The following is a 15,979-nucleotide window of genomic DNA, read 5'->3' as shown; positions in this document are numbered from 1 at the left end:
TGTCCTTGAATATTTTGCTTTTCAGACAATTTGTAGTTGAGAATAACCTTCTTCATGAAAAACAACTTTTGAAAAAGAAAAAAGAAAAAAAAACTTGAATTAGAATAAGTTTTGCTCTTAGAAAAATAAAAAATGATATTAAACACACAGCATCTATGAAATATCTTTCTAAACTGTACTATCATCTAAAATGAAGCCTTCACGAAAATAAATAAACAAAAATGCAAGAGCAAACTAAAAACAAACGAGCTGATACGAATTGGGTTCAGATCAGCATATAATAAAAATTAACACGTTAGATATGTAAATACAAAAATCTATTTAAAATTTTGATAAATAATGCTTTTGTTTGTTAAAATAGTGTTTAGTATTGTTTAAAGTAAGACATTATTTTACATCAAAAAATATTCAGAAGCTATTATTCAAAATATGTTAAAAAAACATGAGTTTTGATAAGTGGGCTAAAACTTATTCACAGTACTGTATATATATTTATATATATATATGCATGCAAAAGTTAAAATAATTTATCTCTCTTTTTAGTTTAAAATGAATATAAAGTTTACCAAACATCAGCTTTATTTAGTTATTAAAGACAGAGTTTTAACCTATAAAAATGAATTGCTTCAAAATTTACTTTTTGATTACATTTTGGAAGTTAATCAGACAGACTTGCGAAACCAATTGGTTACTTCTCCCAGTCCACCCAATAAAGTCGCTAATATGATTAAAAATGAAAAGCCTATTATAAAATTCTCCAAAAGAAGGTTTGGCTTTGATGATCTCAGCTGGTTTGTCCCAAAGAGCTTATCAGAAAATAAGGATTACAGCTGAGAAAGAAATGCAAATATAAATCCTTTATATAGTGATATTTTATTAGCAAGAAAGGAATGCTATCCTGATGGCATTATATTTAGTGAGCAAAGTGCTGAAATTAAACTTCAAAGTCTTCTTGATCACACATTAAATCGTTTTTTTCAAATGGATTCAATCATAACTCAAAATAGGCAACTAGAGAATAACGATAAAACAAAAAGAATACTAAGTTGTAAATGGGGGTTTGATGGTGCATCTGCTCAAAGTGAATGTAAGCAAAAATTTGACAATGATAGTTCGAAAGACTCTGATTTATTTAGTACCACTTTTGTTCCTTTGGATCTTTCATTTGGAAACATTTCTGTTTGGACAAACCCTAAACCATCGTCAACTAGATTTTGTCGACCAATACGAGTTCAATATCTAAAGGAATCAGCAGCTTCTTTGAATTTTGAAAAAGAACATATTCAAATAAATTTACTAGAGGATTCAGAGTTTGATTTGATAAATGGTTTAGAAGTAGTTGTAACTAAAGTTAAATTTAATTTAAAATTAACAATGATTGACGGTAAGGCTGCCAATGCAATATGCTCAATTTCTTCACAACAAGTTTGTAATATATGTTCAGATTCTCCTAAACAAATGAACTCTATTGCATGTGGCTCAAAACCAACTCCAACTTATAATATAGATAACATTGAATTAGGCCTTTCTCTATTGCATGCTCGGATAAGGTGTTTTGAATGTTTGTCACACATTTCTTACAGACTTGAAATAAAAAAAATGGCAAATTCTTGGTAATGACGACAAAGAAGTTAGTGGAAAAAAAAACGAATCATACAAAATAAATTCATTGGAGAATTAGGGTTAAGAGTAGATTTCCTAGGCAAGGTGGTTCTGGAACTTCAAATGATGGTAATACTGCCAGACGAGCATTTAAACATTTTGATTTATTTTCTTAAATTACAGGCATAGATAAAGAATTAATAGAGCGTTTAGCAAACATTTTGAACATAATAAATTCAAGTTATGAAATAGATACAAATAAATTCAGTGAATATTGCACTAAAGCAGCAAAGCTTTATTGTGAAAAATATAATTGGTTTTATATGCCTGTATCTATGCATAAGTCATTGCTTCACAGTTCTGAAATATTTTCAAAGTTCTAATGAATAAGACGATGCTGATTTATTTTTAAGCTTATTTTTCAATTTAGGTGAAATATAAAACGTATAGATCATGTTAACTAATTATTTTCATAATTTTTCATTTGGTTTTCAAATGATAATTAGTTTAAAACTTAATTAGTTAAAATTACTCAGGGGCAAAGTGGTGGGGAGGGGGGCCAAGTAAAATTTGCTACCCCTGACCATACTTAACCATTTTTAAAATATTTTGAGTCTCCTTTCCTTGTCTACTTTTTTTACATCTTAGAGTAAATTTTCAGCAATTTTGAATAAATATTTTTGACAAAACTAATTTTGGCCTAATTTTAAGTTATTCCTGATCACTGTGCATTAGCCCCTGATGCGTTTTTTTAAGGTATCCTCTCAAACATCTTTTTCGTTCGGAGTCTTAATAATTTTATACTACTCTCATAAAAAGAAAAAACTAATTATTTTCCTAAAGAATTACATCAATAAAACCTATATTCAAAATTATATACGGATGTGACAAACTATCACAACGTTGCACAACGTTAAACGCTAACTTCAATGTTACTTTTGGGTATCCTTGGATAGAATCAAAATACCTTGGATAGACTCAAATTACAAAGATTACATACATTTATCTTTGAGATCATGCGCAGCTTCTTTGAGATCAAATGAAACAAATTATTTCAACATTTAAGTTAATAAACATTCCACAATCTCGACATAGCAAAAAAACTAAGCTAAAAAATTGACAAAATTTAAGAACGAAAAAATATTTTCTTTATACTACATAAAAATAATGAAGAGTTTCACATGCGGACTAGCATGAATGATCAAACTCAGCTCCCTCTGAATCTGGCGAAGAACTATTCCTTTTAGACAATTGAAAGATACACGTTTTTACACTCGTGTCCAAATACTTAACTCGAAATGCTTCAAATAACGAATGTATATCAATGTTGTAAAAACAGTTCACGTAGGAATAATACCATCGTAAGATTCGAAGCCTAAAAAAAGAACAGCGAAACATTTAAAGTAGGGAGAGAGTGACGAAAAACACTAAGAGCGTTGTTAAATGTAAGTTGAAACTTAAACGTTTGGCTAATGTAATACTTTGTTTTATTAATTTAGATTACACTTGTATATCAACTTCTTACGCAAAAATTTTCTGACTGTCCAGTGACCTTACTTTTCATTTAACTTTTCCTATAGTCGTGTTTTTATTGAACTTGAAAAAAGTCTACAAATGTTGCCATTGTAATGTAGAGTTAAGAGTAGAACTGTAAGACTTTGGATTATTATTTGACATTTTATCTTCGTTATTATATCTAAGTTATTAGTCTCATTGTTATTACTACTCCACTCTGTAATATGTTCTATAATACAGAGTGGAGTAGTAATTAATGGAGTAGGATTTGTATGCAACTAAATAAGGCTTGAAAACAAGTTATTTTGAACACTTTCAAAATGGAAAACAAATCCGAAAAATTACATTAAGTATCACCATCTGCGCGTCAATTTTACCCAAATAAAGTTTTAAAGATTGAGAACTGATTTCCCTAAAATGCAACAAAAAAAATATGAATAACAAAAATATACTTACAGTTTAAATCCTAGGAACGATCGCAACTTTAAAATCGTAAGGAGTGCAAGTGATACCAGAACGACCATCTAAGCGTGGTAACTCTTCGTCAATTGGTTTCTCAAATCGAAAGTCTTTTACTAGTCGTGAGATAAAGATGAACAACTCTATCTTCGCTAACGTCTCCCCTAAGCAACTACGTGGTCCGCCTGAAAACGGCAAAAATGCATTTCCTAGTTTATAATTGAACTTCCCGGATTCGTCCAGCCAACGTTCAGGATAAAAACTCATGGCGTCTTTCCAATGATTTTCGTCGTGATGAATACTCCATAAGTTTGTTAGTACAAGAGCTCCCTTTGGAATGTATATGCCACAAATGCTACTGTTTTCCATTGCTCTATGACACAAACCTAATGGTGCTACGGACGAGAGTCTCAGTGTTTCATGAATTGCGGCTTGCATAAGGTGAAGCATTGAACGATCATCTAAACACGGATACCGCTCACCCCCTGTTGCTTCAACAATTTCATCGTAAAGCTTATCTTGGTATTTAGGCCAATGCAAGAGGTATACAATAAACCAAAGAACTGTGTGTGACGATGTTTCTGATCCAGCTATCATAAAATCGTTTAAAAGAAACTCAATATTATCGTCGGTAATTTTCTCCACGCGACCTTTTCCCATTTCTGCATCCGATGAGACTTTTATTAGAGCATCAGTCAAGTCACGTAAGTTGTTTTCGTCATAAGTATTTCTATGTTCCTGAAGTTTTCTTCGGAGAATTGGGTCGCGTAGCCTTTCAATTTCACGTATGTTCCTAGCAGCAGACGAAGGAAAGTAGCGCAGCCATGGAACTGAAGATATTAAACTGGTTTCATTAAAGGTTTTAATGAATAAGTTTAAATATTTAATGATATCCTGAAACTCTTGATTATCTTCATCATACCGATGAAAGAAAAGGATGGAGCAAATGATGTTGAAGGTACTCATTTCTTTAAAAAAAAAAGAAAAATTGCAAAGAAAATATACTTCATAATTCAGCGAAATTGTTAAAACGATATTTATATTAGTTCATTGAGAACGATTAGGAAATCTGCATAATGCCAAAACTTATTATTTACACTACCAAAAGTAATGAAAAGTTGGCTGAAAACAGTTTCTGAAAAATAAAATAATGATTTTTAGCCTTCATTTTTAGTTACTAAAGTTAGGAATTTAAAAGTTCTCTGCAATTTGATGCTGGAACTTTTGAAACTTTGGCAGTGCTTAATGGTGCAGGATTCATTACAGTTCATTACAACAAAATGACACAACTGATGCCACTAACAGAACAGCTATTTATTGCACAACCATACCTGAATGGGAATTAAAATCAACCAATAGTAGAGGACATTATTTGTAAAACTAATGCTGGTTTACAAAGACCAACGCAGACAAAATCTCTCACCTTGGAAAAATAGTAATTTCATTTTTTATTGCAAAATTTTTAGGTTTTTTTAAAATTAAATGGCTGTATTTAATCAAGGAATCCAGACTAATTGTGAACAAGAATATGCTATTTAAATTGAACGGAACAAACTATTGAGAAAAGTAATTCATTATATAATTTTTATATATATATTTTTAAATTCCTATTTTCATTTAAGCATAGAAAAATGAAAAGAAAATCATTGTCAACTTAAGTGAATTTTTTTGATTTTTTGAAAGTGTTAACTATTAGATTCTTTAAATTACTACTAGTACTTCTTCCATGTTTTCAAGAATCTTAATCTTGTTCTAGTTGGAGAAGTTCAAGAATTGAAATGGAGAGTTGTGGTTTAAAAACAAATAACTTCTTCATTCATCATCACCAAAACAAAAACAAAAATGTATAGAAGATATCCAGAAAAGACACAAATTTAAAATAAAACTTTTGTTGAGTTTCAAATGCAATGTTTTGAAAACCTTGATTGACTTTAATACTCTGAAACTTAGAGATCTTAACATCTAAAATGAAAGCTCCAGTAATTTTGAAGATGAAAGAAATTATGCAACAAAATTATTCAAGTTTAAATTAAGTCATTTTTATTATGAAAATGTTACTTTAAACTTTTGGTTTATTCTAATAGTCACATAAGTAGCTATTAATTGGTGTCTATGAAACTAATAACTTATTTTTATAAATATTGTGTAAATATTTTATAAATTATGTTTTATTTTAAAACAAATACTTAAAAATTAAACTTAAAGAAAGAATTTTAAATGTTTTAAGTACAACTTTTGTTGTGATTAAATTTTTTTAAAAGAGCACTTTCTTTTTTTCAATATTTAAAAAAAATTATTTTTTGAATATTGAAATATATGCTAATTTTTATCTGGGAAAAAGAGTTATTTTTACCATTTTTACAATGTAAAAAAATAAATTGTAATATATAAAACATTGACTCCTTTATTGTGCAAGATTGACTAAAAAATGTTTTTACTCACTAACCCATCATTTTGTGTGGATCTAATGGCTTCCCCTTTGTTTTTAACAGCTTTTCATGTAAGTGACTACTTTCTTCAATAGCCATTTTTTCCATTCCCATTAAACCTTCTGCATAGACCTTTAGAGAAGATGATGCTAACTTGCGTAACGTTTTAAAATGTGGGTTTAGGTCACTGTTTATGAGGCCACTCATACTTCTGTCATTACCTAAAACAAAACTTAAAGCTTTCAAACAACAAACTCAAAAACTAACCAATCATATACTTAGATAAATAAACTCAAAAAAAAAATTTATCTTGCAGCTGTATTAAATATTGGCCTAAGTTTTTAAGTGTAAAAAGTGTGTATCCCATTAATTTTCACCTTAATAATCTTAATAAAAAAAGGAAGTTAACTAACCAATCTCTATTTGCATGAAATCTGTTTTTTTGCAGTAAAAAAAGTTTTATACTGTATTTTAAAAAATGCAATAAAGTTAAAACATCAAGATTAAATGTAGTTTATTGCATTTTAGCTTACAAGAATGAAAGAAATGCTAATTTTGTTTCTCAAAATATTTAAAGTTACACTATAAGCAGAAAATGCACATTATTGAATATTTTTAGCTGGTCTTCTATGTTTCTGTTTAACATTCAGATGACTTTAATTTTGCTTTCACTTTTTCCATGTTTATTTGTTTGATATGCTCCGGCAATATATTTTTTCTCTGGCATTATATTTAACTCTTTAAGTCTTGATGAATCTGCTTTTTAAACTGTTAAAAGAGCTTTTTTTCATGATTTAATTCAAAACTTGTCTCATAAATTAAAGTCATCTGGACAGTCAAGTAAATGAAGCAAATTCATCCTGGCTTAAACTATTACTGGTACTCTGTTAGTAGACTAAGGGGTATGAAAAAATATTCAAACAATTTTTTGAAATTATTATCTATTTTACCTAATATTCAGGTAAAAGTCCATTTTCAAACTTTTGAGTAACTGAAGATATATGAAGTTTTCATTCATCTGAAGCAGCCTTTTATTAAATCATCAAACCATTGAACCAATTGTTAAATCATCAAGCCATTGAACCAATTGTTCTTCAAATTTGAATTAAATCATCAAACCATTCAACCAATTGTTCTTCAAATTTAGTTAACACATTTTCAGGACCACTTTTTCACAAACCTTTTCTGTTTTGTTCTTCTGTTTCTTCTTTAAATGCCAACTACTTATTTTCTCTGGTATCATTCTCTTTTCAGATTTTTTTTTTTTTTTTTTTTTTTGAGAGCTTCTTACATTTTCAATTCACAGTAGCAATTGTTGTTTCATCTTCAAAACTGTTATAATTTTCCATGATTAGGATATAAATCACTTAAATTATTTCAATTAAAAATGGTCTTCAAAATTTTTTTCCTCTTGCAAAAAACAGATTCAATGTTTATATAATGTTATAGCCATTTATCAAATAAACCAACAACTTATTCCTGTTGATAATTCAAAAATATTAAAGATAATTTAGTATTCTCAAATATTTATTGTCATTTTATAAGAATTTCCATTATGTGTAGAAAAAGAAAAACTCTGAATAATTACAAATTTAGTTTTATCAAATGAAAATTCCAATCATTAAAATTAAATTAAAATGATATGATAAATGTTCAATATTTGTTTAAAAAGGCTTTACATGGATTTTTATGCAATTCTCCATAAAAAAAAAAGAATACCACAAAAAAGCAAAAAACAAAACAAAAAAAAAAGCAAAAAACAAATCTTTTACCCTAGTGTTATTAAAATTTGATTTAAGATGAAAAAAGAAGTCAATGCTTTCATAGGGTACTATTTTTACTTTATTATTACTTTTAACACCTTAAAATTATTTATATTCAGTTGCACAAACCAGATTGTTAATTGTTGGCTTTTCTTTTCATAAAAAATCAAAACATTTCTATGGAGTTTTTCATATTTGTGTTAGCATATGTCAAAAGAAAATTTAGAATGAATGTAATCAAGCCTCCTCTTTTACAACTCTTATATAAAAATCAGTCAGCTTTTAGCTTTAAAGCAATATAACTTTCTTTACTATTATATAATTTAAACCAACTTCTAGTTCTTATTTGAAAAAAAAATTGAATTTTTGAAGAAGTACTAATCAATCATATAAAAGATAGACAAAATATATTAATGAATTTTCAGAAATAATTTATTTTAAGGAAAATCTCTATTACCTGCAACATCTAGGATATTATTCAAAAAAGAAAGAAGTTTGTACAAAATATTCCTGAATGGAAAAATTTGGGCAACAGTTATTTGTTTTTTTGTATATACAGTAAAGATGTAGAAAAAAATGTATTGTTTTTTGTTAAGATTTGGAATGTTATATAGAAATTTTAATAGGATATAATTACTCTTAGCATAGGTTTGTGTATAACTTTTTAAAAATATTTTAAGAAAATTAAACCAATAACTTTTCTTAATTTTTTATGCCAATTAAGCATTTAACTCTTTCCTTTTTAGGCTAAATATCTTCTGTAAAAATATGGTAAACATGTTACAAAAAATAAATAATAGCTGATGATCCTAGAAAACTTTTTTGAACTTATCTTTAACATGCTAATAAAATAAAAACAATACCTTGAAGATGGTATATGACATTTTTGTTATGTACCCAATTCATCGAAAAGCTTTCCCTGTATATGTTTTATGACTGAAGCATTATTAAAGTTTCCATTATTATAAGTTTCAGAAAATCAGTTAACGTGTTAGGTTTGAGTATTTCTATCCAGTGTCACATTCCTCGGAGCTTTGATTCCTAATTCCTCCTCTAGTTATTTGGTTTACATTAGAAAATCTGATTGTAATTTTTTATTAAAAAAATTCTGAATGTAAACCTTCTGAAAATCCTCAGATCTTTGAACTTTGCTGTGAGATTTTATGACTTCATTTAAAACGATTTAAGTCTTAGCATATTCACTCTTAATTTATGAATTGAATAGAAGTAAAGTTTATAAAGACTTCGTATTAAGTTATCACATGAGATCTTGATGGTCATATTAAAAAAAAATAAATTGTAAAATTTTAACTTTTCATATTTATTTTAAACATAACTTTTCATAATAAAACTTTTTATACAAAAAGCATCTTTAGAAGTTCATTGCTTTCACTCCACTTAGCGAGAGTAAATAAGACAAGTGGCGTATCATGAAAATAAATTTATCCGCATCCGAGGCCGTAAAATAAAATCATGACTTCTTTAAAATAAGTTGAAACTGATCGTTCCTTGCTCATCACTAATGTAATACACAAATAAAGTTTTTGATATTCTAAATATATTTTTAATTTCTATTAAAACATCAACCGAAAAAAAAAGTCCCTTGTATTTTTACAGAAATTATGTGACTTAAGGACTTTTTTGTAACTCTTTGTTCTTGTTATAACCTGATGGATTTTCGTTCAAAAATTACTGAAAAAATCAGTTATCTTTTAAAGTTCTTGAAAAAGATCACGAACTGAAAATTAAAGTTTTTTTTAAGTGCTTTTGAGAGTTTTATGGTGTCTGAATAAAAGAGAAACTTTAGCTTTTTTTTTTATTCAGACACCATAAAAGTCTCTCATAAAAGTCAAAATAAAATTCAAACTGCAGTTTCTCTTTTTTAAAGGCGTTTTATTAAAGTCTTTAAAGCACTTGGTACAAATTGAATTTTCGGCTTTGAAATTTTCAAGAACTCAAGCAAATTAATAACCTAAATACTTTTGAAAAAGTGGTTCATTGCGTTACTCGTTCTTATAATTCTTTCTTCGATTTCAAGCAGAAGAATATATGGTTATAGAATATATGGTTATAGAAAAGATAAAAAGCTAACGTATTACATTCACTTAAACATAAATAAAGTTACTTGAAATCCTTGGACGACCAGCAAATTGTGAGCCTTTCTTAATCAAAACTTCTTGAATACCTTCGAAGCTGTTTACAACCACGTATCTGATTGAGCCAATACTGAAACCAAAAACATCGCCATATGTTTTTCCAAGTTCAACAAACTTTTTATAAGATTCAACTTTACCTAACAAATGGATGTTTCCGATTATTGGTAGAGGTAATGGCCCTTGCGGATAGCTCCAACAGTCGATAAGATGTTTGATGTAAATGAAAACAATGTAAATTAACGGTGGAAGCAGAAGAGCGCCAGCGACTTCAAGAAGCATAATTATCTTCTATTCTTTGTTCTGTTTAATCAAAATATAATTGAAAAAAACGTGCTACAAGTTAGAAATTTATATATTTTTAACCAAAGACGGTTTTATCGTTCTAAAAATCTGTTCAGCTTAGCAATAGTTTTCGTTGATGATTACGAATTAATGACTACTTTACACGGAATCAAGAAAATGTTTTTTTCTGTTTAGGTTAGGGTTTGGGTAAATTTCTCTTAAAAAGAAAATTTAACAGAAGGCTTTTTTGCTCGGCAAATTTTTCCTACAATTACTTTATGCACCCACACTTAATTGTATCAAATTCAAGTAAATAAATTCAAATAAAAAAATTCGGCCGAAATGCTACATAAAATTGTATTTATACCTAACCGTCGTTTTCAAAAGAGCGAAGTAAAAAAAAATTGCTTATAGCAGTTAAACAATTCTAACAAACAATAAAGAAAAACAAAAAGGACAATAAAGGGAGACAAAGGGAGAAAGATTTCCTTTTTCTAAAAAAACAAAGACATTTAAAAATTAAAAAATCATGTGACTAAACCAAAATAAGAATCCGTGATTTTTTCGGCCTCGATTCCATTTTTTTCTTCTTGCTTCTCTTTCAAGCGCTCAATAAAAATATACAATATACAATATTAAACAATAAAAGGTTTTCGGTTTTTTTTTATTTACATTATATTTTTTATTTGTTTTTATCATTTATTGGATAATTGTTGACTGCAAGAGCGGAGGCTGCAACTTGTGGTTACTGTACCTTGTGCGTTACATTATCAAAGATAAAACCGGTTCTAATTTATCAAGTAAGATCTGTAACTTCCATTTACTCCAGATGCACTTTAAATTCTATAAATAAATTAAACAGCGTGCGAAAGTATCACTTAATCTTTTTTCTGGTTATTTTAAAACGAAAAATAAAACTTTGACCTGTATTAAAGCAATTGTGGATAACTGCTTTCAGAAATGAATGAGTGTAGAAGCTGATGAGAAACGTTTAAAAATCTTCACTTTCATACCCATTTTTAACAAAGTGCTCTGGGATATTTTACGAAGAAATGCCTTTTGATAGTAAAAACCATTTACTAGAATCGAACGTGATGTATTGCGCCTAGATTGCGAAATTTAAATCTCTCAAAAGGGAGTGAGAATCATGTGTGTTCAACCATTTCAAAATGCTAGTGTCTTTCCGTTTCATCCAAAGAATGATGCATATCAGTTAAATAAACTACATCTTTGTTTTTTACGACGTCTATTAACGACCTTTTATTTTACTATTCCCACGCGTTAGTTCTACGCTGATTGCTCTACGCGTTAGTTCTACGCGTTAGTTCCTACGCTGATTGAGAGAAATAATTGAAACACATTTTGTGGGGAGTTTTTACTTATTCCATCTCTATTATTAAGAAATTTTAAATGTTTTTCCTCTTTACCATCATACGCACACTGGTTTCCATATTACCGCATTTTCTTTATTCAAATAAAGTTCTTGCTTAATTAAGACCTTTTGCGTAAATCATTTATCAACGAACGAAACCATTATTTTTATCAATACAAACAGTTTTTATACAAATATATTGCTAATACCTTGAAGGCAACGAAGATGGCAGGGGACTCTTTGTATTCTTTGGGGGACAGATTAGTTATGCTGATACCTTTTTTTGTAAAAATCATTAATTTGGATTTGTACTTATGTTTTGATATCGAAAGTGATGCAAAAGAACCGCAATTACTTAATAACAGGAATTGTCAGGCTGCTTCTACCAAAAATTCAGAAATATCAAAATATTAATTTTCTTAAACGATGCCTTGATTTGATAATACGATTAATCTATTGTTCGAGAAGGTGAACATTCATTCTCAAGATATTACCATAAACAATACCAGTTACCGTCAACCGGGGTAACTATGGTCAGTTTCGGTAGTTTTTTTTAAAGATCTCTGAATCTTATTAATTTTTTTACAGGTTTCTCTTGTGGTAATAACATTATAGGTCTTGGCTATAGACCTCTATATTTTTTTTTTTTTATTTTTTTATTACAAACATTTATTTTTAAACGCCAAAAAGTGACCAATTTTACCCCAGGTTTTGGGGTAGCATTGGTCATTTATTATTTATCATGTTTGATCAATAATGCCCTTGCTATGGGGTAACAATGGTCACTTTTTTGGATTTTTAAAAAATTATCAGTCCTTAAACACTTAAAGAAACATGAAATAAATATTTAAATGAACAAAAAATTTTACAACTAGCTCCCTGTTATTGTGCAAAAGTGATTAAAAGTCATTTTCTAGTAAGTCATTATCGTCATCTGAGGATGATGACTTACTAGAAAATGACTTTTATATTTGTTTAACTCTTGCCCTTTTCTTGTTATTCTTGGTGTTATTTTTATTCTTTGATGTGGTAGGAGTTGTGTTATTCACCAGATCTTGCGGTGTTATCGCTTTGCTAGGTGTTGAAATTCCAAACTGTCGATTAGCCTTTTGCACACTCATTCTTTCAGCTAAACATTCTTTCATACCATTGGACAACGCTTCTTGACTGTATGTAGTTGCACATGCTCTTGAACCAGGCTTTCGCTTATATTTCCTCGGCATTTTCACCAGCTAAGAATCCAAATGGTTCAATAAATGTATCAGAAATGTCAAAAAACGCCAAAATAATGTCAATGTAGTCTTTGAAGTAATTGTGCTATACTTACAAAAATTGTTGATATACCAAAATTGTTGATATGAATTATTGATACGAATTGTTGATTTCATAGTTGATTTATTGTTGGTATCTGTAAAAAAATTAAAACATATCTTTGTTAAATTTTAGGAGTTTAAAAAAAAATCAACAATTGACCAAAGTTACCCCAGCGACCAAAGTTACCCCGGTTGACGGTAAATAAGCAAAAAAAAAAATTTGGCAAAAGAATAAGGCCGTCTGTAGTTATTTTGGACTTTTGTACCTCTAATTTCGACAAAAAAATTTTTTACAGATTTACAGAAGAGCAAAAGACCAACAGGACGACATTTTAACTTCATTTAAATTCACAATAAAAGTTAAACAAGTATTGTCTTGCCATTATGTAGGTAGATTATACCAAATTTGAGTCAACTCTCGAAGCACTGTTTTTTTGGGGGATAGGGTCCGAGTAGCTGACCCGAGAGCGCCACCCATGTAGGATGATAGTAGACGTGTACCCACATCGTGTAGCGGAGATTTTGAAATACATGTATTACGTCCGCGGAAATAAATTGACATTGAAGCTTCGGTTCAAAGGTTTTTGGACCTGCTCATGTAAAAAAACAGGTCAAATGAAAATTAGTGAAATTGAAACTCGTTAATGAGGTTGCCTAATCTCTCAGCAATTAGTGCTGAATGGATTCAATAATGCAATATACAGTATCTGTACTCCAAAATTTGTTGCGAATAGAATTTTGATTTAGAATCGTCCTTGATTATGTCTAATCTAAGAAATCTGATTGTATTAAATAAGTTTTATTAATTTATATTAAATCTGATTAAATAAGTTTGACTTTTTTAATATAATTAAGTTTGTTAGATAAGAGAAAATTTCAATTATCAAAAAAAATAAATAAATAATACTTTCGTTATATTTTTTAGGAATCATTATTAATAATCGTTCTTTTCTTTCTTTTTTTTTTTTCTTCTAAAATTTCGAAAATTCAAAGTTTCTTAAAGTAAGTAATTTCCAATATTTTTTGCTCAGATCTCCAATAGTTAGTCGATTTAACATAAATTGTTATTTGCTTTTTCATTTAAATGCTATTTATTATGAATTTTACCTGGCATTACGATAATTGCAATAATTACAAGCAATTATAAAAAACTGTAAGTAACTTTAGTAATTGTAAGTAGCATTAGATACACCGGCCACATAAAAGTTGTAACGGGTGATGGGCAGATATCTCAGTTACAATAGAATCGTTACACTTGCCTTAAAGTTATTTGCCAACTTTAACTTAGATACACTATTCTGTATGACAATAAAATGCTTAATTGGAGTTAATTACATGCCTCCTTAAACATAATCTAATGGGTCTTACTGATAAATTTGAGCCCTATATATCAGTTAATACCCACTAATTAGGTTTAAGGAGCCGTACGAAATACCAATAATATTTTACTCATTAAGAACGATAATATGAACAAACAGATATAAAAGAAATGTTTTATCATTAAAGTTTGATGCTAGGGGTTAAATTAGGAGGAGGAATGGTTGTATAAGAAAAATTTTCATTAGATATATCAGAAACAATCAATAATAAACAAAAGTACAAATGTAGCAGAAATAAGTCAGAGTGTGACCATATGCAAATTCTTGAGCAATCCCAACAGTTTTACATATCAACCCCTTAGAATCTCCGACAATCCGATCTCAGAGCTTTATTTTAAAAGATATAAGTTCTTAAAAAAATTTCAAATAAGAGGAACATTTAAATTTCTTCTTTAATATTCTCTGGTCAATACCTTGTGTAAATTCCTTCTTCAAAATTCTTTTATTTTCTGCTATTAGATTTCTTACTTAAATTTTTTAACAGAATTTCTTCTTATCTTTTGTTAACAGTTCTAAATAGAGTTTCTTTTTTTTATTTCCTAATGTAAATTTCTTTATCAAATTTCCTGTTCAGATTTTCTCATTAAATTCGTTCATTAAATTTCTTCTCTAAAATTTTTCTTTAAATTTCTTCTTTAAATTTTTCCATTAAATTTTTTCTTTAAATAACTTCTTTAAGTTTCTTCTTTATAATTCTTCTTTAAGTTTCTTCTCTATATGTCTTTTTGAAATATCTTCGACTAATTTCATCTCTAATATGCATCTCTAAATTTCCTCCTCAAATTTTTTATAAAAATTATTTTTTAAATTTCTTTTCTTAAATTCTCTCTATGTGTTTCTTTTTTAGATTTCTTACCAAAAATTCTTTTTCAAAATTTCTTCTTTTCTTTCTTCTCTAAATTCTTATAGCTTTTTTTTTTACTTTATTCTAATTCTTTAAACTTTTACTCTAATTCTTTAAACTTTTTTTTTTCTCTCTAATTTCTTCTTCAAAATTCTCCCTCCAGATTTTTCCTTTAAAACTTTTCCTCAAAAATGTTGTTTCAATTTCATTTTTATTTGTTATTACATATATTCATACTTATTTGTTATTAACTGTAAAAAAGCATGTTTTGATGTTAATTAACATTATTATAACTTACCAACTTAATTAACAAAAATATTTTTCTATGAAGTTTATAAATGGATTTCTTGGCAATCCTCCTTAGCTACAAATAGTCCGTTTCAATAAGAATACTTCCTTCTACATATTTTACGCTTTTAAAATATTATTCAATTCTATTATTTGCTTGAGACTGTAACTCATCGATGGCCATCGTTACGTAAAATATAAAAATCTGACACCTGTTTAAAAACAAATGACAACTGAGTTTAATCTCAATGTAAGAGACTTTGTTTACTTGAAACATTTTAATTGAAAAATCTGCAGCTAAACCACGATTACATCGATCTCAGTTTGGTTAATTGCAGATCTTGTTTGGTAAGTTTTTATTCTACAAAATCAATTAAAATTTTTTAATGGTTTGATATAGGTTTTTGTTTAGTTTCTTGTTTTTTATGGTTTGGTGTTGCATGATAAATTTTTCTATTAAGCGTTAAGGTCACAGTTTCAAATTTAAAGTCTTTAATGTGCTGTTTTGTATTTTGTATAAATTGTTTAAGAAAACCTGTAGAAACAAGCACTGGTTTCATTCATTAACCAGGCTTTC

General features: G+C 28.3%; 1 protein-coding gene across 3 annotated transcripts; it reads right to left on the bottom strand.

Annotated features, from left to right (window-relative positions):
• Window positions 1-2,603: 2,603 nt before the first annotated feature.
• On the bottom strand, window positions 2,604-10,269 carry LOC149878460 (steroid 17-alpha-hydroxylase/17,20 lyase-like). 3 transcript variants are annotated; one of them, XM_090073281.1, is made up of 4 exons: window positions 9,894-10,269; window positions 6,023-6,226; window positions 3,574-4,544; window positions 2,604-2,977 (listed from the first exon to the last, which is right to left on the bottom strand). In XM_090073281.1, the coding sequence occupies exons 1-3, from the start codon at window positions 10,201-10,203 to the stop codon at window positions 3,577-3,579; spliced, it is 1,482 nt and encodes a 493-aa protein (XP_089929407.1). In that variant the 5' UTR covers window positions 10,204-10,269; the 3' UTR covers window positions 2,604-2,977; window positions 3,574-3,576. The 3 variants fall into 3 exon arrangements, with proteins under 3 accessions (XP_089929407.1, XP_089929405.1, XP_089929406.1); XM_090073279.1 differs by lacking the exon at window positions 9,894-10,269 and adding an exon at window positions 8,632-9,186; XM_090073280.1 differs by lacking the exon at window positions 9,894-10,269 and adding an exon at window positions 6,956-7,363.
• Between the last annotated feature and the right edge of the window lie 5,710 nt (window positions 10,270-15,979).

The sequence above is a fragment of the Hydra viridissima genome, unplaced genomic scaffold (genome assembly GCF_058129835.1).
Source record: "Hydra viridissima isolate aposymbiotic clone 2 unplaced genomic scaffold, HvirCarnegie_v1 scaffold_15, whole genome shotgun sequence".
Lineage (NCBI taxonomy): Eukaryota > Metazoa > Cnidaria > Hydrozoa > Anthoathecata > Hydridae > Hydra > Hydra viridissima.
The sequence above is the reverse complement of the archived record's forward strand: the minus strand, read 5'-3'. Positions and strand labels throughout refer to the sequence as shown.

What these genes read in the sequence shown, in the direction of transcription:
- LOC149878460 (XM_090073281.1), bottom strand. Translation starts at nt 10,203, where the DNA reads ATGCTTCTTGAAGTCGCTGGCGCTCTTCTGCTTCCACCGTTAATTTAC. An exon ending in TGGTCGTCCAAGGATTTCAA is followed by an intron (nt 6,227 to 9,893) that starts GTAACTTTATTT and finishes GTTTTGTTTTAG; the next exon opens with GTAATGACAGAAGTATGAGT. An exon ending in AGATCCACACAAAATGATGG is followed by an intron (nt 4,545 to 6,022) that starts GTTAGTGAGTAA and finishes TTTTTTTTAAAG; the next exon opens with AAATGAGTACCTTCAACATC.